Below are 23,729 nucleotides of genomic sequence, written 5' to 3'. Positions count from 1 at the left end.
TAAAGTATAAGAGCCTGCTTTCTGCTTTCTGCGTTTTGTTCCCCGTTCTGTGTTCCAGCTGGCTACCTCCTTATGCTGTTGTTTGTTTTAATTGTTCGCGCCCGTTTGATCCAATTTAGTGTATGTTTTATTATTTAGGTGTTTTTACATTTCGCGAGCGATTTATGATTTGTAGTTACATTTCGCGCTCGTATATATGTTTATTGTTGATATGTATGTATATATTTTTAGTTTGGAGGTTTCACGGCCGGTTTATGTGTTGTTTTTAGTTTCTTTCCACTATGTTCACATTTTTTGTCACCTCACTGATATATACTACATACATACATATGTTCTTTATATACATATGTAAGTATACATGTTTTTGTTCTGTTTTTTTTTCGTTTTTGTTACAGCACTTTATTTTGTTTGGGTCACTACACTAGGTTTTTATTTTTTTTTTTAATTTTTTCGGTTTTTTTTTTTTTGGAGTTTTGTTCAGCTCACAATTCCTTTGTTTTGTTTTAATTTTTCTCGTCTGTTTTTACTTGTTTCACTAATCCATAGTGCCTTTCACTATGGCTCGAAGGACCATATTTAAATTTGTAACAAATAGATACATAATCATAAAATTATTAAATTGGTAATTCGGAATAAAAAGACCGCTGCACTAAAGTGTATGTGGCACAAATAATTTATTAAAGAAGTATTTGACCTTTTACAAAATATTCCTTTTCTTAAAGTTAAATATTTCGATTATTGAAGTAACAAATGTTGTCGATGTAGATAGATCGCTGTCGATGTTCAAAAACTGTAGCGGGACGTGTGTTCTCAGTACGTGCGTAAAAAGCGAATGTGTATCAGCGATGAGTGCGTGGCGAATTGTGGAAACGAATTATGTCAGCCTCCCCGTTGTCCACTCCTTTTGTTGGTTGGGTTGGTGTAGAGGTGTGGTGAGTTAAATTGGTGTTCTGTTGCAGTAGCATCCTGTGGTGAATTGCGCTGTTTTATTAGGATGCGCTAGTTTTACCGGGTAGAGAGGGTGGATGCTTAACTCATTTAAACACAAAGTAAACAGGACTTTACAAAAAAAAACAGAACAAATAGTTTTTCCGCAAAATAAATTTGTTTTATTCAAAATAGTTTCCTTCTGCTTCAATACAGCTTTTTTCACGGTCACTTTTGAATGGCCTCTACGTTTGCATAACGCTTTCCTTTCAAGGGCAAATGCATTTTTCCGAAAAGGAAGAAGTCGCACGATGCGATATCAGGTGAATACGGGGAATGGTTAATGGTTAAAATGTGATCTTTGGTCAAATAATCGGTCACAATAATGTCCTGCGAATGTTGGATTCTGAGCAATTTTTGGTCGTCAGTCAATTTGTGCGGAACAAACCGTGCACACAACTTTCGTAAGCTTAAATGTTCGGTCAAAATTGCGATAAATCGATGTTTTAGAGATCCTCTCTTCCATTTCCATGAATTTCAATGATGATTTTGGCTGATTTTTTATGAATTCACGCACAGTTTCGATGGATGCTACGGGATAGACAATCATCGAGATAAACTTGTTTCATCAATTGAAACGTTTCGGTAAAAGTTTTACCAATTTTAAAACAAAATTTAATGTTAGCTCTTTGTTCGAAGCTCATTTTCGCACCGATAACACAAACATACTGACACTTAAAACGCAATAACTTCACTTCCAATAGATGAAATGTCATGAAAAGTCACTGGACGATCGATAAAGATGGCAGATTCTAACGTACCGGTCGACATATAGATAGCGCCACCAAGGAGCGCTAGATTCAAAAAGTACTGTTTACTTTGGAATGCACCTTGTTTATCATCCTCTATACACTAATATACTCCCGTTCTATTTCAAATACATACATGTATACATATAAATGTATATACATACATATGCATGTATGTACGATATAATAAATATGTATATACATAGACCATATGCTGACAGATGTTTTCACGCATCGAAAATTTGCTCATACAAATACAGATGTTTTGTCACACATGATTCAAATCAATCCAACAGAGAATTTGATGTACTCGTAGCTTACCCGCAGTTACACATTCGTTCGATTCAAGCAATCGTCGACAAACGGCAACGCTATGAACTCACATGATGTGATTTGAGCCGAAGTTAGCCATACCGTTTACTCGATCGTGATTGCCGAAGAACAGATTGTTCATATTGCCTCAAATCAGTTGACGCTGGTCGGTACGCGAATTGATCAAACATGTTGTCTATGATGAACTGAATTGATTTCAATGTGTTTTTAGCACGACTGTTTGTTCCGATTTAATCCTACTCGTTACAGCTCTCTGGTATGTACCAGTTTCAAACGGCAGGGTGGGCTTATATCGTACATATGTTTAATATCGCGAATTCCGATCATCTGATTGACGTTTTGCACATCAACTCAATATATTACATTTAGCCTCTTCTGTTAAGTTTATATTACATATCTCATTTGAGGATTTACATGAATTCCTTTGCAAGATTTTTATATTTTTGCAACATATTGCTACAGAGTGTAACAGTTTCGTTCACCTAACACCTAACGGTTGTACGTATCACCAAAAACTAATTGAGATAGCTACAGGGTTATATTTATACATGTATATATATATATATATATATAATATAATAGATATATATAAGTCATGAATAAAATTGTTTTCAAATCGGTTTGATGAAGTTTCTTCAAGCATCAACTTTTTTATTGAAATATATTTGTTTAATTGTTAATTTAATTTATAGTACATCATATTTTTATTAATTGTTTTACTTCTATAAAATAATTAAAATTTTTTTTAAGATTCTTGGCTACATAATCGTCGTCATAACTTTCGCTATTAAACCTATTATACGCTGCATATGCAAGAAAATTGACGGAATATGTAAATTAATTATTTGTGACATGTTCTATTTTTTAATATTTTTTGGAGCTGTAAATGCATGGCGAGGAATATGGAACCTGTTGGATATTTACGTATATCCAGGTAAGTATAACGTAAGTAAGTTAATAACGCTCAATAACAAAAATTAATTAATATATGATGAAAAACAAATGCACCCGTATACTCGAAGAAACCAACTAAGTTTAGTAAATTATATTATACCATATTAAACCATTAAATACTATGAATTTATTCTTTACGAACAAAACGATGAAAACATATCTGATATCAAATGAATGAATGTCAATCTTATATTCGAGTTTATAACAAAATAGTAATTTACTAACTTATTAACTAAGAAGTAAAAAGTTAAGTTCGGGTATAATGGAATATTTCATAATCTTGCAAGGATTAAATCCAGGGATGTACTTTCAGGTACAAAAGGCTTGTTACTTATATGGGTCTAGGGCGAGTTTTCACCCGATTTTATTCATTATAAGCACAAAGATGAACCGTTATAAGAAAAATACGCTCTCTCAATTTTATTGAGTTAACTCACATATAGGCCGACATATGCGGTATAAAGTCACCCGGAAATTCGAAAATCTTCATAAGAGGTATATGGGGGTTAAGAGAAGTATTGACCGGATTCAACCCATTAGTAGCACACAGCCTTACTACCATCTGGATTGTCTCTGAATTTCAATTTTATATCTCACTCATTGACCGATGTTTGCGGTAAAAAGTAAACTAAAAGCACTGGGTCCACATATCAGTACCTAGGAGATTGAACAGCTTTGATTCGATCTAGGGAATTTTTGGTTATAAGGTGGCACACCTGATATCTGCTATTACTGCAAAGTTTTATCTTGATGTATCAATTAATCTTTGATTTGTTTACCAGAAAGATGAAGTTCGAAATGAAATTTAAAATTGTGTTTTATCGGAGGTAGAATTCGCTGCAGTCCGATTTCGCCCATATTCACACCGTAGATAAAATTGTCAGAGGAATATAATTTGGTTGAAATCGGTTGGGCGGGTCTCGAAATATTTGATTTCAATTAAATGTTGGCGGTGCCAAGTCCATAATACAATTTGGACCCAGCCCCTTTTAAAGCTCTCTTTTACTAAATCGGGGGAAAAATTTAATGTTTCTGGCGTGTTGAGTTATTGATTTATCGCGCACTAGTAGTTTGTAACAGTACCGTTATAATGCTAGTGAGCGGAGTTATCATCCGATATCATTCTTTTTCACATTGTCGGTAGGAGTTATTACAATATTTCCGCCAGGAGAATTTGGTTATTGCAGCTTAAATGGTTTCAGAGATGGTTGGTAGGTAGGTAAGTAGGTAGGAGTGCAGCCCTGTTGTCTTTCGGGCTCAATTAGTACTAGCTCTGCTATTTTGATGCACTATTCGTAGACCTTTTATATCTGCTCTCACGTTTCACTTTCTATTTTAAACCATTTTGAGGTTTCGATGAAGCTACTTATGTCCGATATGCTTATAGTAGAAATCCATTCAAGGTTTGGTGCTTGATGGATTCCAAGTGTTTTGTGGGAATTATGAGGTGTCCCTCTTAGTTCGTAAGAGTAGAGTTCGTATCCTTTGGGATGCACAATTTACTATTACTTAAGCCCCTTCACCACGACAAGGCGACCAACTTCAAAGGAGAAACATAAAATTTATTAGAAGCCGAGACCAAGCCCACTTTTTCAATATTTTTGGAACATATGTAGGTGCCTCCTGCCACTGCGATACCCTATGTTAAATTACAATTCTAAATTCTAATTTACTGCTTCGTTATAATACTTTATACTTTTTTGGTTAATGGCGTTTTGTGAACTATGAACTTACTTTTTTGCCAGGGAATTGGCCCACCTAGATGCGTCAAGATATCCCAAGTTTTGCAAAAGTTACAGCTTGCACGAACGGATGGTCAGACAGACAGACAGTCACCCGGACTTCAACTCCTGTCAACATCCTGATCATGTATATACATATATAACTCTATATCTATCTCGATTAATTTTAGGTGATGCACAAAACCGTTGAGTGAACAAAACAATGATTCTCTGTAACAACATGTTGCAAAAGTATAAAAACACCAAATAACTGCATTTTACATATAATAGGAATAATTAATGGTTTAGAAGCCCGAATTTCGAGCGTTTTTCTTCAATTTAGTTTTAACATGCTACAATGTATGTAATAATTTTCGTTTTTCTAACAAGTTTTATACCGAATATATCGGTCAGTGAGTATTATTTATATTTAAAATTGCGTCAGAATATGTTCTCGAGTAAACCCAAGCGAAGTCAAAATTAATACAATTCAGGTTGTTCAAAATGTATGATATTTTAATAAAAATAAATTGACAAGTTTGCTTGAAAACTATTTGGCTTAGCGCTGAAAGAGAATTAAATCGGTACCATGGTCTACATCTCATATATAATCTAGTGAATTCAGATCCTCTGGATGACGTTTTTCACGTCACAGTACTAAAATGGTCGAAAACTACAACCACGCCTACTTCCCATAAAATAAAATTTTAAATTCCATCTGATTCTTTCACTTTCCTGTGTTCTAATCAAAAAGTTTCCTGACAATGGTATGTCTGTGCGTCAAAAAGGAATTAATCAGGTCAATACTTCGCTTAGTTCCCATATACTCAATATAAAGATATTCGTACCTCCCGGTGACTTTATAGCTCATAAATCGGCCAACACGTGAATTTTCTCAATGAAATTTAAGAGCTTGTTTTACTGATAACAGTGTATCTTCGTGCCTGAATGGATCAAAATAGGCGAAAACTTGACCCAGCACCCGTATATGTTAAGTTAAGTTACTCTGGTAGGCCAATGAGCCATGCATAGACCAGTTTTAGTCCTTTGCATTACAATATGGAGTTGAGTTACTAGGTCCATGAGTAGTATTCATACTTTAGGTTGCCTGCGCTTGACGCGAAATTCATCAGACTCTGTGACCTCACTATTGATATCTCTTCCAGGGTATCATACAGTGGGACAAATGCTTACAGCGTAATTTTATCAATGCGGTACAAGTGCACAAGAGATGATCAGTTGTTTCCCTGGTGTCATGCTCTTGGCATTTTCTGCAGTTATTTCCATCTGTCACCTTCATTCTGCAGGCGTGTATCGTCACCAGACAGTGACCAGTTAGTATTCCGATCATGTTCTTACAGTAATTTCTGTAGAGTGTCAGTAGAAATTTTGAATACTTTTCTACCGATTTACACATAATTTTTGGCGTTTTGCACGCAGATAGCTCGTTCCGTCGTTTTTAATATGTCCAGATCGTCGTATAGACAACGCATTGGTTTCCCAATGTTTACTCTTTTTTCGGGGTGATAACGGTGCACAAGTCTTGGCAATTTTGTCTACCATTTTACTGCTCACTTTGCTACCTGGCACCCAGTAGAAGATAAGTTGCTTACTTCTGGCAAAACTATCCACTGATGCCCTGCTTCCCAAGACACTTTTGGCCGATATGCAATACCAGGTGTCTACGTAGATGTTGACTCTGGAATTACTTGCAGGTGCATTAGACGCCAGCTCCGCGGCTTTCGCAATAGCAAAGATCTCAGCATGAAAAATACTGCTGTGGTCCAGTAACATAAAAGACTGCCTTATGGGTAATCCTGGACAGCATATTCAGCAGCGAGCCTCTCAACCCTTTCTATTGGCTTCTGATAGGTGGATTTACGTACGCTTATCCACCATACTACTGCACGTTAGATCAGAATTAATCTTACAATAGCTGTGCCGAGCATCTGCCTACTTGCATATAAAGCATTTCTAGCCTTTCTCACTTTTTCTTCTATATTGTGCTTGCACAGCAGTTTGCTGTCCAAGACTATGCCAAGGTACTTGGTGCAGTCCATGAGAGAGGGTTGCGTCCCATTTATTGAAGGAAACCCCCATAGGGGAATTTCATACCTTGTGAATACAAGCAGATCCGTTTTCTCTGGGATCAACCCCAGACCCACTTGCAATGCCCAATTCTGGATTGTATTGAGAGCGGTGGTCATAATACAGCTAATTTTCTGTATTCATTAAGATAGCAATGTTGTCCGCATATGCGGCTTTGGTTAGCAGTTGAAGTGATTAGTTAGTTAGCAGTTTATTCACCACTACCAGTAGAAATCGCACTCTTTGCACTGGTATTGAATACTGAAAGGACGTTTGAAAATAACAAATACGCTCGTGGAGCAACCCTTGACAAAGAAGAGTTTCGGGAAAGTATACCGCGCTACTGCCTCCATAGCTAAGATTTTCGATAATACTTTCCTGAGTGTATCGCCGTCGATCTAATGGAGATGTAGATGTACCTATGGTCAGAGAACGCCGGTGTGCTTAGCACCCTCCAGTTTTCTACCAATGCATGTATCTGTACTTGTGTAAAGTGTTATGTCTATAACGTTTCTGGAAGGGGGTCCTATATATATCCTAGATAAGCTACCACTAGACAACTTTGTAAACTGAGTGAAGTAGGAGCTCACTACACATCGCAGAGGCGATTTTCCTCAGCTCTCGGGTTTGGACCGACAGAATGCCGAATAGGTACTTTCTCCACCTCCTGAAGGACAAATGAAGTCGCCATAACCCTTCTATGCGAGATTTCTTTCCACTTCCCTTTATTCCTCAATGAATTTGTCGCAGAGTGACACTTCTTGTGGCGAATGACCACGCTTCCAAGGCCACACGTCATATTCCCGCACCTTGCATACAGAATATCCTCTGCCGCCTTATTGATCTGGAGGATGTAGCTTTGGCCTCCATCTCCTGCTCAGGAGAGCGAATAAGTGCTTCTTTTATTCCCGCGTTTACCGTATACTTACAGTGCTTTCTTGGTCTGAGTCTTCATGGACTGTGGCACCCGTGCGCTGTAGAGTTGGTTTGGCAGTAGTACTAAAACCATAACAACCTGGTGCCGTTGCAGTGGAGGTGTGTCCGTTGGTGACATAGCTTAAAGGATCGCTGTCCATGCCGGTGGTAGCAGCTTCGTCCCACACCGACGTTAAGACTGGTATCACAGTCTGCTTGCAGACTGTTGACTTCCACATTGATTTTTGTGATTCAGGGTCTCTACCCATAGCATTTTATGACTACCGTCAGAAACCTCATTAGCAATGGCTGTTATATTATCCATTCCCTTACTTCTGAGGATGCATATAAAGCAATCCTTCATAAGGGGATAATTGGGGAAATACGTCAAGCCTTCACTAGAGCCAGCTTGAAATCATAACATTGTAAGCAGCGACACCCATTACGCAGTTGTCACCCACGCTGAGTATACAGCTAAAAGAAGTTTTTGCCGACCCATCACCTATATAAGTATGTACTATATGTAACTAATATCAAGATTTTCGGACATCCGGCTAACTTTATTCCGTATTATATCTGTGGTACTTCAATGAAATCCTGGGAGCATTAGATTAGATTGTGGCATATTAATTATATATAGCATTGGCAAATTTAGATAAAATCGAGTCAATACTATTCAACTCCCATATACTACTTATAAAGATTTTCGTTATTCTAAAAAGTTTGATGCCGAACATGTCGTATGTACATTAGAATTATTATACTATATTCTCACAAGACGTTGCCACAGTGTATCATAGTTTTAACCACGTAACTGCATCACTTAAAACTAAGGTATGTTAAAATTCATTACAAGTCCGATTACTCATTAAAAAACCACTTTTAGGTAAAATCCTAAACCTCAAAGAGCCTGGGAGAATACTTTCAAGTGCTGGCAAAATTGTATTTTTAGCTGTCTTTGATTCACCATTTATCTGCTCGTTTCTGCTCTCTCGCAATAAAATAAAATGTAAAAGCAACAACAAATTTATCAAGTTGAACTTTTACATGAGAGTATGCGGATTCCTGATCAAAGTGGCATATCCGCTATTTTCAATGCTACCAAGTTTTGTTTTGCATATTTTAGATCAGTTTTACTATTGTGAATTGTTTAAATAACAAGTGAAATGAAAACACAATTTCTCATGAAAAGTTGTTCTTTTCAGTCTGCTTCTGCTATTTCTAATCTCTCCTAGTTGTTGGGCTTCAGTGTTTACATGATTTTGTAATCTTTTTGCATGTTTCGATGCTGTTTCGCGAATGACTTGTACCATTTCAGTGTCCATTCTACAATTTGATTTAGTGATTTTTGTGATTTTTGCTGTTTTTATCAGCTGTAACGTAGTATATGATTGTCCCTGCTTGATTCTGAAGTAGCGGTTGCTCAGGTAAGAGCCAACTAGATTGGTCAGATACTTTGGAAAGTAAAGTCTTAATTAATGAACGGTGCCATACTCTATCGAACGCCTGGGATACTTCAAGCAAAACAGCTGTGCAATTGTGTTTTTTTTCCATCGCATCTTCGATTATGCTCGTTATTCGATGAACTTGATCGATTGTGGAATGTTGAGATCTTAATCCAAATTAATGAATGGGTATATGTCCCTTTTCTTCCATTATGTTCTGAAGTATTCTTATGATTACAGCTTCAAGTCGTTTATACAAAATAGGCAACAGTGAAATTGGACGATATGACGAGGATACATGTGCGCTTTTGCCAGGTTTTTGTTCCATTATGATTTCAGAAACTTTCCATGATACTTTGCTATTGCTTTTCGCGTTAGATTTTTTAGTACGTCAGCAGTCACCAAGTCGAAGCCGGGAGCCTTTTTTGGTTTAAATCTACTTTTAATAATATTTTCTATTTCTTTATTTGTTGCTGGTTGAATTTCCCCCACGTATATGGATATTCTTCCAGCTGCGGTTAGTTTCTCTGAGAAAACTTCTGCTTTTTCTTTGTCGCTTCTGGCCCAGGATCCGTTTGGCTTTCTGAGTGGTGCATTCGATAATATTGGTTTCCTAGCTTTTTTGACAGCTTTCAAATGGAATAATCCGTATATATTTAAAAAATTTTGATTTGTATATAACTTTATTTTTGTGCTGAGAACCTTAGTTACATTGTTTAGTTCTCTTTTTCTTTATGTGTTCTAAGATATTCGAAGGATATTTAGTATAAAAGTTATTTTATTTATTGTCTCACAGATTTGCATTTCTTCTTGTCCGAGATATCAATAAATTTAAATCAATCTAGTTAAATGAAAGTAGATATATTTATATGAAATAAACTCAACTACGTAAGTGGCTTAAATTTAATGTACGCTAGAGTAACGAAAATCATAATATGCAGTGTATGGAACCTGGGGGAGGTTGTGGTCTGATTTCACACATTTTCGGCGTTAAACTATAGTATAGTATAGTAGTAAGTGATCAGGGTGACGAGTAGAGTTGAAATCCGGATGTCTGTCTGTCCGTCCGTCCGTCTGTCCGTCCGTCTGTCCGTCCGTCCGTGCAAGCTGTAACTTGAGTAAAAATTGAGATATCTTGATGAAACTTGGTACACGTATTTCTTAGCTCCATAAGAAGGTTAAGTTCGAAGATGGGCAAAATCGGCCAACTGCCACGCCCACAAAATGGCGGAAACCGAAAACCTATAAAGTGTCATAACTAAGCCATAAATAAAGATATTAAAGTAAAATTTGGCACAAAGGATTGCATTAGGGAGGGGCATATTTGGACGTAATTTTTTTGGAAAAGTGGGCGTGGCCCCGCCCCCTACTAAGTTTTTTGTACATATCTCGGAAACTACTATAGCTATGTCAACCAAACTCTACAGAGTCGTTTTCTTCAGGCATTTCCATATACAGTTCAAAAATGGAAGAAATCGGATAATAACCACGCCCACCTCCCATACAAAGGTTATGTTGAAAATCACTAAAAGTGCGTTAACGGACTAACAAAAAACGTCAGAAACACAAAATTTTACGGAAGAAATTGCAGAAGGAAGCTGCACCCAGACGTTTTTTAAAAATTGAAAATGGGCGTGGCCTCGCCCACTTATGGACCAAAAACCATATCTCAGAAACTATTAGACCGATTTCAATGAAATTCGGTATATAATATTTTCTTAACACCCTGATGACATGTACAAAATATAGGTGAAATCGGTTCACAACCACGCCTTCTTCCAATATAACAATATTTTGAATTCCATCTGATGCCTTTTCTGTATAATACGAGTACATACATTAGGAACCAGTGATGATAGCGGAATAAAACTTTTACAAAAATACGGTATTTGAAAAATATGTAAATGACGTATAATGAAATCTCGATTATCACTTTATCATGCGAGAGTATAAAATGTTCGGTGACACCCGAACTTAGCCCTTCCTTACTTGTTTTCTAATCTATTCATTCGCATAAGTAATGTCCCAGCCTCTCATCATCCTTCGCGCATGCTCAACATTCCGCCAAATCCAGATCTTAAGAGTAGGTGCCATGAGATGAACTCTAGAATGTTACTATGCACCCTTTTGTCTTGAGTTATGAGCTTTTTGGTCTGTCCACTATTAACACTACCCCAAAGTAACATTTTGGTTTGCCCTGTATTGCTTGTGTTCTAAGACCTGAGTTGTTCCTCTTTTGCTTTCAAAGAGCTATCTGGCTTGGGGCAGCTTATTCTGTATATGTATATGGCCTGGTACCCAGATGGATTTAACCGAGTTACCAACTACTCAAAGTATAGCTATTACCTGCTTTCATAATATAACGTAATGTGTCTTACTTGGTATTGGAGCAACAATTTTCTGGGTAGAGCAGGTGCTCACTTGGCACCCACAATTACGGCCTGAAAGACGGACGGTCGAAATGCGTTTTTAACCGGAGTTCATCGAAAAAGTCGAGTTTGATACCATGGCATTGGTGACGCCTAACCTGACCTCAATGTCAAATGAAGGTAAGGCACTTTGGATTGTCCCAACTACTCCATGTAGCATACTTTGACGTATGTGATGCTAACTCAACTTTAAACGGTTCGATATCCAAACCATTTAGTAATAATTATGTTAAACTGATCGGTCTGTAAGATTTTGGCGAGAAATAGTTTTTCTTTCTCAATTTCAGCATGAAGACAACTTGAACTCATAACATTTACTTAGCGTGTATCTTAACCCTTATGTGAGCACCCGGGTACCCGGGTGCCCACCACCACACTTTTCTGCTAGCAATTCGGTGAAATAATTTTTTATCGAACTGAGCTTCTGGATCCTTGCGATTTAACTTCCAACAAAGCTATTTTAGTATTCAAAATGGAAAAAAAATTGTATGAAGTTGAAAATTATGTATGAAATTAGGTAACTCATGAGGAGCACCCGGGTACCCGGGTACCCACTATATGAAAAACAATGCAATCATCTGTAAATGAAATTGAATATAGATAAATGATTTAACTATATAACTTGGGATAATAAATAATTAATAACATGAATTCGTAACATAAATTTATTAAAATCTTCATTAATTATTCAGCACAATCAGGACATATTACTTTCGATATACACGTATAAGGTTTATTTTTCTCCAATGTACCAGTGCTTGTCAATTTCCATGGGAGTAAGTGTTTAGGAAGAGGCAAAGTCTTAAAATAAGTTTTCATTATTATATTTCGGAAACTTCCTTTGAACGGAGCTGCAAGTTCTTTTATTACTATCTTTCCTCAATTTTTTTCTCGAACATTGGCAGCGTTTTCAGTATCGCAAATCCACCAAATTTTCATGTCATATTTTGCTAGTTTCGAAGGAATGTACTGGGTGAATTTTGTGTGCCTACGATAAGTATAATTTTTCGTACTTAACTTTACCCAAATTTGCATTGAACATTGTCCACAAATCACGTATAGGAGTAGCTTTATCATTTTCTGTACATGCTTGGCATGTGTTGGATAAAGATAAAGAGGATACGAGTTACTCTTCCACATATAGTATTATTGGCGCCAGAGAAAATGAGAATCCCAATGAACAGATACATTTCTTATGCAGTAATCGAACGCCACCCTCTACTCGAATTAGGATTTTGCGCGTTAGGATCTTTATAGACGATTAGAGCTTTCTCGTTAGTATAGCGAACAATAAAATCAATTATTTCAACTGAGATTATAGTCCTAAATTTATCTCCTTGCAATGTTTCTGTAGATCTAGCAGGGCCACTTTTCTGTCGCAAAATATTGTGAGAAGCAGTTTGTCAAATTTCAGGCGGTTTCTTACATCACGCAGTTCGGTTTTTTGCAATGTGTTCATCGCTATTTTCTATATCTGCTTCTTCCCCTCTAGTCGATACACCTGCGGCTGTGTCTTTTGCTTCACTCTCTTCTGACTCACTGATCATGTTCCCCGTACGTTGAAAGTCGTAATATCATTGGACAAAATTTTGCTCACCATCCGAATTGATGAGGTGATAGATGATCTTCCATTTCGAACTGTCGATTATTATCTCTCATAAATGCTCGATTGAGTCCAGAAAGTATTCGAAATTGTTCGATTAATAGTTAATAATGTCGATTCTAACGCAAAGCCGCTCTATGCACATCGACGCAGTCGACTTTCCGTGCTTCACACGACATTCCTCATTAACTGTTCACTTCTCCCTGTCAAAGTCGACGTGCAAAGGTGAAAACTGACCATGTCCCACCCGTAGAGCGCGAGATTTCGCTATCACGATTTCTCTTCCAGAAAAATAAAATGTGCGACAAGAGTCAAACTCAGGTAAATTACTTGTTATATTCTCTTAAAAGAATTATTAAACTGTTTTTTTATAATTTCGTTCGCTTCCAAACTTAGAAAGTGTTTTATTATAGTGATGGGTACCCGGGTACCCTGGGTGCTCATTAACGTTGCTAAAACTGGGTGCTCACATAAGGGTTAAACAAACATAGGCATTAGCAGTGTTGACACCGGCAGCCTTAAAAGGTTTCAAACTATTAAACGCTTTGATATCTATTTTTTGGAGAAGCCTAACCTTATTAAAGGCCCTTCTGACGTTGCGTCGAATGTTCTTTAGTTCTCAATTCATCCGTGATTTGTCTTTAGTAGAAACCGTCCTCTGAAGAAAACATCCTATTTCAAAGCAGCATTGCGTTAAATTTTTTATTGCTATATCAATATCTGACACAAAACTTGTCGGGTCAGGTACCGAGAGTGTACTTATGAAGCGACTCAGTTCACTCAAATATATGTTTCATGAAGTAATCTCAAGAGAATTGCCAATCCGATACCAGGCCTACCACGCTATGGTGTGTAATATATATTTATGGTTGTGCATACCTGTTCTCTCTACATACCCCGAGATCTTCATCAGCTCTTTCGCAGGGGCAGAGATGGGGGCTCGAAGGATATTTACAGAAACACCAAAAGTAGTGGGTCGTTGGCCATCTTCATCACTATGATGTTCGGTGTCGATATGTCTGCTAAGAGAGAGCACTTCTGTTATGTTATACATAGAATGCAGGAACTTGGCTGGTCATGTCGTTGGATTAAGGGAGCTTAACCCAGACTGAGCTTAGTCCAATAACCCGGCACTCAAAGGTAATGTGCTCCCGGAATAGGACTACGTCACTTTTACTAGTCTCTCAACCAAGATTGTCAATATGCGTAAACTGCCACCGTAGCAGCATGGCAATTAGCAGATTTTTGACGCCGGGATACTCAGGAGTCTATCCTCCTGAGAAAGAGTTAGCTTTGACCCAATGGCCATTTCCGCGTCGGTTTCAGTTTTCTGTCCACGAAACATTTTGAAAGGAAATGCTCACCTGTCTCCTTCTGTGCACTCGACCACGTGGCTCCTTGGTGCTCTCCTGTGGACTTCTTGATCGATGACGGTTAAACCTGCCTCCTCTACATACACACGCTTCTTCTGAGCCGACAACGTCGAGGGAAAAACTGCGGCCTGATGTCGCAACCTGATGCGGACCAACCCTAAAGTTAAGGGTGAAGAATAATAGGTGAACCCTACCACCAACAGACTCTAGAAATAAATACGACTCTTGATCTATACCCATCACTATGACATCACCTTCTGAGGTGCGGCTACGATGCAATACAGTGAAATTCCTCAAAATAGGATACTAACCGTTTCTGTGTTCTTGTCCACATATGGGGTCGTGCCAAAACCTTGTGTTTAAACTGTATCCTTAAGGTCACAAAATAAAACAGAACTCGTAATTTATATTTTATAAAATAATTTGTATTTAAAAAAGGAAAAATAAATATATACATATGTATATTTGTGTATTTGTATATGAATGTGTATAATACTCATATACTTATATTCGTATACTTAAATTGATGCCTCTGCACCATATAGCAGGACGGGAATAATGAGTGACTTATAGAGTTAGGTCTTGGTTCGTCGAGAGAGGACTTTACTTCCCACTCAGTCCAAAGTAACACCCTTTGGCAAGAGTTATTCTGCGTTGGATTTCGAGGCTGACGTTGTTGCACATTACATACTCAAATTCCAATCGTCGGGTACGCTTTCGTCCGACCTTATTCGACAAAGAAGCTGATGCACGCTCCTTATCAGTTCTTCGCCGCCGAATTCGAATAGCTCGGCCCGGATATTCCTGGTGCATGCCCTTAAATCTTTAATATGTTTTCTGCGGTCGTCATCAAAGCGGGGTCTCTTATCCGAGGCTGTTTTGACCTTTTAATTGGGGTGTGTTTTTACGTGGGCAAACCTAGCGCACATCCCTGGGAGGGGATGGTTCGCCTTCAAACTGCTGTTTTTTGGCAACCCAGAGGATACTTGGTCTAAGACTGGAAATCGTCTGCTTGAGTCATATGTAAAATAATCGTTTCTGGCCACTCCCAAGTGAATGGCGCTTTAGGCATGTCTCCATCCGAAACGATTTACCAAAATGAAAACCAACCCGACTCTTTTCTATAGAGGTGACCAAAAATTTTAAACCCGTAGGCCCTTCACAGCTTCAATAAAAATTAAAAAAAAACTCCACAAATTATTAAGAACTAAAAACATGAGAATTATTCTTACAATAATTTGAACGAAATACTACCAGAATATTGTCAATGGAAAGTTTTCATGCCCGTTTATAGGTATTGGTTTTGTATGTCAATAGTAATGAAAACGTAGTGTTGAAATTTGCCCGTTTATGTATTATGGAATAGTTTTATCCAATATTATATGTTACCTTAATTTTTTTTATCCAACATTATACGTTCACTTAATTTTGTTGAGATACATATTGGCCGATATTGATCATCAACCGAAGTTTGAAATATTGAAAGCAATGGCTTTGTTGGAAAAGCGTTGGACGTGTCCAACACCGTTTCGGATAAATCTGCCTGGGCATCAAGAATTTTGTTCCTGTTTATACCCAAGACTTTTTCCGCAATACTTTTCGTATTTGTGTAACTGCCGGGTATTCTCCAAAGAAATCGTTGAAGGTATATTGATTTGATTGCTAAGTTGACCTTGCTGTGCGTCGACTCACAGCCGTTGAATATTCCTTTGGATAGCAGTTAGATCACTGCGTTTAGTCTCTGCTTAAACGGCTTATGTGATCAGTTTAATAGGCGGGAATATATATTTAATATATATATATTTTTTGTTTTATGTTCTTAATATGCGGAAATATACACCCGTCTTATAATTATTTTTGTTTTAATTTGTCTGTATTTTGAACAGGACTTTTTTATATAATGCCTGTTTTATTAATATAGGAATTTGTAATTTTGGCCGAGCTCTTTATCCGGCTCGAAGGACCAAAATTGTTGGATTTGTAAGATCAAACAGATAACTCAAAAACGAATCTTTAAGTTCTTACCGCTGGTGGGGGAATATTAAAGACCTTTCTTGAGTGAGAATTTATTTCATTCTGATTTTTATTTTGATATTTTCATTGCTATAAAATATTATTTTTGGAAACTATCTTAAATAACAAAATATATGTATGTGTATAATATACGGTTGTTTTCAAGTGTACAATCCAATACATGTGTGTATATGTATTATCATTATTATCCTATAATTGATATTTGTATTTAGTGAACTGTTTTTACATATTTATGTGTATGATAATGTACAGTTTCAGCATTATATACTATTGAAATATGAACCTTTTCAATATTTGAACAGGAGTTATATCCTCGGTGCTCGCCCGTAATTAATCCGTTGTTATGGTATTCTTTTAAAATTAAAGGGCAAGTTTTTTTTTGACATTCTCGTTAAATGTTATTAAATTTCATCGATTGTTTCAAACATACATGTGTACATACATACAAATCTATAAATGGATACACATTACTTATTTCAGTGACGTTTTTTTATTTGCAGACAATAAAATACTAAGCTATTGGTTAACACATCTTATACCATTCCTTGTACTTGCTGCCCTGAAATGCTCAAATTCCGTATTAGTGCGTGGGGTTTTCATTGATGCGGAAGGTACACCCGATGAATGTGTAACTATTCCAATAAATTATGTTAAGCTACATTTTGAAAGAGAACGCAAAAAGAAATGTATATATATGTGCCATCAGATGGATATGAAGAAAAAGACGAATAAGGATGTCCAAATCAGTTTACTCGAGAAGTCTGAGAAAGTAGTAATTAAGAAGCAAGCTGGCAAAGATGCAACACGTCATGTATAACCAATAAACATAGATGCATGTATGAAATATTTTCCACATGAGAAGTAGATCCAACCGTGCATATAGAAGTAGATCCAACCGTAATACATATGCGATTTACCAGAAAAAAGAGGAAATTTTAAGGACCCATTAAAATTTTACCGAATGTAAAAGTGCTTTTAGGTGTATTAATAACTTATTTTTAATGTCTAGTCTAGATAATCTGGAATAACTTCTGCAACATGGGTAAGATCCAAAACTCACAATGTATCTAGTAGCTTGATGATCAATACATTTTGATGAAGTAATATTAAATTTACAATATCTAATTAGTAGGTCTAAATAAATCCAATTCAAGATCTGAAGCCGTAATTGCGTAAACTGTCTTACATGTTTACTTAATTACACTAGTTTACAATAATTTTGAGATGTTAGAATCTGTATCTAGCTAAAACTATAAATGATAGTAAAAATATTTTAACACATGGAATTTATTTTCTTGTAGTCAAGGGGTGTAGAGGTCAAACCACCACACTTTACTAAAATGTAAAAAAGGTGTAAAATTTGTAATCAGAACACCTCAAATACCCCACAGACCTCTTAGCACATTAGTCGCAAATTTTTCCTTCAGATTACTTTGAGAATGTGCAATTATAAATTACACATCATTTATAAATTACAGTCAAGAAACAGATCTTCGATTTTGTGATTTGGGTAAATCTGGTGAAAAGGTGTAGATTTTTGGAAGCGATTGTTTTTTTAATTATTTGGTTTAATATTTTTGGTAGTGATGGTTGATATTAATTTGGAGTAAATCAAGTACTGCGCTTGACATGAAGAATATTACACCTACAGTCACATATTTGGGACGATCAATAATAGAAAATACGCAAATGTTACATCAGCAGCAATGAAACCCTAAAAACTGCTCTTACTCGAGCTTCAGCCCGATTCCTGACATATCTGAAAATTTGGGGACTTCATTGCCCCAACTGTACTAGTAGTGATTAATTTCCAAAGTGGACCAATGAAATACTAAAATTCAAAAAAAAGAAAATTTTCAATATTTGATGTAGTTATGTATATACAGATTTTTTCCTGGTGATTTTTGATGTTTCACAAATGAACTTCTTTACAAATTTATTTAATATTAGCAAAAGGACTTTTTTGGTTTTACTAAAAGATTTTTCATATTGCAATATCGAAAGGTATATGTATATAGACATTTTTCCTTGATTATATATTTGTTAAAAAATTTATAGTCCATTTTTACCACCCTAAACCTGATCTTAAAACTAAGTGAAAAACTACATCAATACTCATATTGCAGTTGATTTCTTACATTTGTGTCATAATCATTGGGATATATGTATTTAAAACTTTCAAAACTTTGCGAATTGCGATGTTATTAGTAATATGTATGTATTATATTGTTTATATTTACATGTAGCGGTTTGATCTAATGCTTACTGTTACCTAGTTCTAAACCCTCGTTATTTGTTGATATTACATGTTTTTAAACTTTGATTGAATATTTTTTTCAGAAATAACATTACATATTTAAGACAAGCTTTTATGGCTAAGATTTCACATCTTATTACCGCTAAAGTTTTTATTATTTCTTAATTATGTAATCGAATATTTTGTCATTGGCAGTCCATAAAACATTACACAATACTTTAGCCATATAACCTAATGATAGCAAAAATAATGTAATTTAATTTGAGAGCACAGTATGTATATTTGTTATTGTTTAACTTCTTGTATAAATAAAATATGTTTCAAATAAACGTATAATTGTTATATAATTATCCATCTTGCCATATGCGAATATCTTCTTTGTTTTTGTTTTTAAAAACTTTACTATTGTACTCGTTAACATATGTATGTACATGACATAAATGCATTTTTTTTAATAGCTGTCTTCCATACGTTATTTCCCCACTCGCTGCTACTCTCTTTTCACTCAAACTTGTTCTCACTAAAACATAATACCTTCTCACCAGCGTTTGAAAAACTACGCTCCTCCCGTAGCATTTCATTTTGCTATTGCTACCGCTCTCTCTTTGTCGGGAGCCATAGCATAATTACGGCAGAGGTGTAGTAAGGAAAGTATCAGCCGATGTTATGTAAACAAAGGCACAGCTAAGAGGTGCCACTGTAGAAACGTCAAGGGGAGTCCGGGGTTGAGTTTCTATTGGAATCCAAGATGGCCGACTTTTAACTGGAAAATGGTTGTATTGTGTTATTTTCTTAAAATTTATGGAAAAGTTGTACCAAAAAATTGATTATATATAAAACTTTAATATATTTTCAAAAGAAAATCGTTTTATTTTAATATATATTCTTAAAGATGAGAACAATAAAAGCAAATACATGAAAAATTAAGTTTTTTATATGTGCCTCTTTTTAATTGTGGTAAGTTCACTACAGAAAAATGTTACGAACAAATATGCAACCATGCCGAATAGTGGGGTGCAGAATATACTTAGTCACAGCCATATTTATGTTTTGCCATCGTAAAGGAGGTTTTCGCAAGACAATTTGTTTGAGTTTATTTCATGGTACAATCCCTTGCGATGATTAAGAGTGTTGCTTAAATATGCAAACGGGGGTACAAACCACTTTTATGATCGCCAAAGAAAACGCCAGCTTATTTAAAATGAAGAATCGTTTTAATTTAATGTTTATTTAAAATACAAATGTCTTTTATACAAGTTAATGGTTTTTAAAGTTATTAAAAAATGCGGATGCCGACGTTAACCGAATTGGGTGCCCAAAGAATTTTTACGCGCAGGCTCGTCGTCGTATCACGTTAGTATCGACTTGACCTTGACCGCACAGGATCGATGTACCACGAAGTAAATAACCGGAAGCTGGTGTTGACGTGACTCAACGTGGAAATATCAGAAACAAATGTTGAATGCTAATGCAGGACTGATCCGATTTAATGTGCGAGAGTTAATTGCAGCGCGAGATCGGTGAAGGAAAAAACGTATGTGGATGTGCGAACTGTATGTAACGAAGTGAGCCTGCTTTCCCGTTGTCCATCCTTTTTGTTGAGTGGGTTGGCGTATAGATGTGTTGAGTTGTGCTGTAGTGTCATCAGCTGTGGTGAATTGCACTGTAGCATTAGGATGCGCCTGTTTTACCGGGTAGAGTGGGTGGATGCTTAACTCATTTAAACAATTTAGTTATTTTAATCTGGAAGAAGTGTTTACAAATTTTCCTTCGGAGAATATATAACAGTCGACTGGGATTTTATTCCAATAAAAGTACGAAATAACTAAACATGGCATCGTTAATATTGCTGCGTAATGGGTCAGTTGCTGTTCCAATTTTATGATTTAAGAGATGAAGAAGCGATACGCGATGCTGTGAAGTACTCATATGTAGTTATCAACTTACAGTTGGTCGTGAATTCGAGTCAAAATTTTAAATTCAATGACGTGCTCGTATAAGGTGCACGTCGCATTGCTAGGTAAGCTAAAACTAATCTTTATTTCAAAAGATTTACCATGTATTTTTTATTCTATAGAATCAGCAAAGAAGCTGGTGTAGAACGTTTGATTCATTTGTCTGCTTTAAACGCTAGTCCCAAACATATGAGCTTTGGGCAGCAACTTTTTTAAGAGCAAATACTACGGTGAATGTGCCGTTCGCGATGAATTCCCAGAGGCCAGCTGATATCTATGGCTCGGAAGATCGTTTCCTACGATACTACGCCCACATTTGGCGTCGCCAGTTCCGTGCCATGTCACTCACACTGGTTTGTGGGCGAACGTACTGTAAAACAACCAGTTTTTGTGTCGAGTGTTGCACAAGTTATTGTCAATTGCGCTAAGGATCCCGATACTGCTGGTCAGGATTATCAAGTTGTTGGGTAGGTTTTGAGCAAAATTGAATTTAGATACTTTCTAATATGCGAAACACTCAACCGAACCTGTTACCGAACGTTGAGCGAATTAATTGACTGGTTTCATCGTGTTATGCGCAAAGATGAAAAATGGGAATACCGTTCACTGAGCTTACCTGTCCTGGACAACCTATTGGTGAGCTACATAAGGAACGTATCGATCGTGAATGTCTTACCGATGTCGTTCCCTCCGATATACCGTGCGTGGAGGATTTGGCACAATGACCTCCACCAAAACCGATAGAACATCGGGAAGAACTACGTTTGTTTGCATAAAACTAATATAATGGCAACAACAGCTAAGCAAATAATGAACACCAGTCATCAAATGAAAGTTGGTCGCGTTGGTGGCCAAGCAGCGATTTGAAAAAGAAACATTTGCATCTATGCGAATTACAATTTGTCTTTACTTCTAGTGAATTATGGTCGATCATGAAAGGTGTGGAAGCTGATAATTAAACTTTAAAAAACAAATAAATGTAATTTGGTTAATAATGAACCGCTATTAAAAATTAAGGAATTTGAGTTGTATTTTTATTTGGGCCAAACAAGTTACTATCGATTAGATAATTTCAAATGGAATATATTTCGAACAATCGATGTATTTGTATAAACAACGTCAAACTATTTCTTGCATAAAAATCTTATACGTGAAGTAGGTGTTAGTACTATTTTAAATATGAAAGTATAAAACTTATAGCAGTTATTTGTTAATTACTTTTGATTTCATTATTGCATTTAGTTTAAACCATGGTACAAGGATATCGACCCATCAAAATACCGACAATATTCATATATGTAGCTAAATCAATACAGCGACAAATCAGCTTATTGAAGTCAAATATTATGCCAGTATTGCTATTGAGCATTGCAATATAGTGTTGCGTAAGCTAATTTAAACTACTTTTTACCACTATCATTTTTATTTAAAAACTTAGCTTAGATTTAAAAAATAATATGGTAAATCTGTTAAGATGGTCAAACACCCCATTTGGAAACGAGTAAGATTCCTGATCGCCGGCGTATAGCTAAATTCTGACATATAAAACGTGTAAGTAGTTTGTGATTACAAAAATTTATTCTAAAAATATAGGAAACATGGCTATTATAATTATCTCTTGATTTATCTTACAATAAAAAATTGTGTTTTACTGTTCAGACGAATTATTACGATACCTAATACCAAATTTTTCCACAATAGTTATCTCTTTTGGTTTACTTTATCACATTATCAATATAATTTCTAATTTGTCCATGAATAAGTTAACTAAAACGCTCAAAAATATATAGCACATTTATTTATATCAAGAAGATATAATTAAACTTTTTGATAACAGCATTAAACTTCATTCTATAAGCAAAATTGAAAATAGTATTTATAAATGTATAAATATAGTACTATAAGTTTAAGTTAATGCTTGCCACCAGATGATTAACAACACGCTGGTTTGAATGGTGAAGTCGAACTCGAATTTCTTTATTAAAAACGTTTCTTTTATACAGAATTTTTCTTATATACTATAAACTTACATATGTACTAATTCTTACTTACTAGTACTTATTTCCATATACTAACGTAAGCAATAATTATAGCCAAACAGCAAACCTCAGTTTGGTCGAGAAACGGCTCACATTGCGGCGGCACGACTTCCGTTCTGGTTTAGTGCCGACGAAATGTGCTGTCGTTGTAAATTTTGGAAATTGAGCAATGATATTGTATTTTTACAGAATATTGCTGAATTGGGTAATATCAGTATATTTGCTAGCTACGAGTACGACAACTTTGTTGTTGTACTTTTAGCTGTGATAACTCCCCCCTTCTTAAGCATCAGCGTCTCGCTGATTAAGAATTATTGGCTACTGAAAGCTGTGGGTAATCTATTATTGGTGGGATAAGAAATGAATTCCTGGTTTTTGGTTTGAGTATGATATATAAAACAAATGATAGTGTTACTGCAACAAGAATTGCTAAGAAGCTTGAGCTAATTGAAATAATGTTTTTTGATGTTATTCGTTCTAGTTCATTTACATTATTTAAATGTAGTTTATGTAAATAGTTTAAGTCTAATTTAATTTCATTTTCCGTTAGGTTATTCTGAAGTATTGCGGGTAGGATTTGGTAGGAACTTGTTTGCCAGTTTGTGTAACTAACGTTATTCAAAGTTATAGTTTCGTTAAAGAAGTTTATGAGAAAAGTACCATTTAGTTTAAAAGATGTATTATTATAAGTAATATTTCCAATAAAATTTGAAAGAAATATTGTTCCTTCACTAATTAGTTCAATTATAGCTTGGTTTACATATTGGTAATCGCAGAGCGCTTTTTCTCCGCTAAGGATCTGTGAAATGCAATGGGTTTTGTTTAGTTTCTTAAGTTGGTTTCTCTT

At 35.9% G+C, this 23,729-nt stretch overlaps 1 protein-coding gene and 1 pseudogene across 8 annotated transcripts in view; both read left to right on the top strand.

The window, feature by feature from the left end:
- Window positions 1–19,258, top strand: part of LOC126765259 (uncharacterized) — a 255,305-nt gene extending 236,047 nt beyond the window's left edge. For all 8 annotated transcript variants that reach the window (XM_050482958.1, XM_050482961.1, XM_050482957.1 and 5 more), the window contains 2 exons: window positions 2,820–3,003; window positions 17,132–19,258. In XM_050482958.1, coding sequence (XP_050338915.1) covers window positions 2,820–3,003; window positions 17,132–17,448 — 501 coding nt within the window. In that variant the 3' untranslated portion in view covers window positions 17,449–19,258. The remainder of the gene's footprint in view (window positions 1–2,819; window positions 3,004–17,131) is intronic.
- A 1,486-nt stretch (window positions 19,259–20,744) lies between these two features.
- Window positions 20,745–21,859, top strand: LOC126765318 (NADH dehydrogenase [ubiquinone] 1 alpha subcomplex subunit 9, mitochondrial-like; annotated as a pseudogene).
- The last annotated feature ends 1,870 nt before the right edge of the window (window positions 21,860–23,729 follow it).

This window comes from Bactrocera neohumeralis, unplaced genomic scaffold, assembly GCF_024586455.1.
Source record: "Bactrocera neohumeralis isolate Rockhampton unplaced genomic scaffold, APGP_CSIRO_Bneo_wtdbg2-racon-allhic-juicebox.fasta_v2 cluster10, whole genome shotgun sequence".
In the NCBI taxonomy this organism is placed as follows: domain Eukaryota; kingdom Metazoa; phylum Arthropoda; class Insecta; order Diptera; family Tephritidae; genus Bactrocera; species Bactrocera neohumeralis.
Note: the sequence above shows the minus strand (reverse complement) of the source record. Positions and strands in the feature narration are given on the sequence as shown.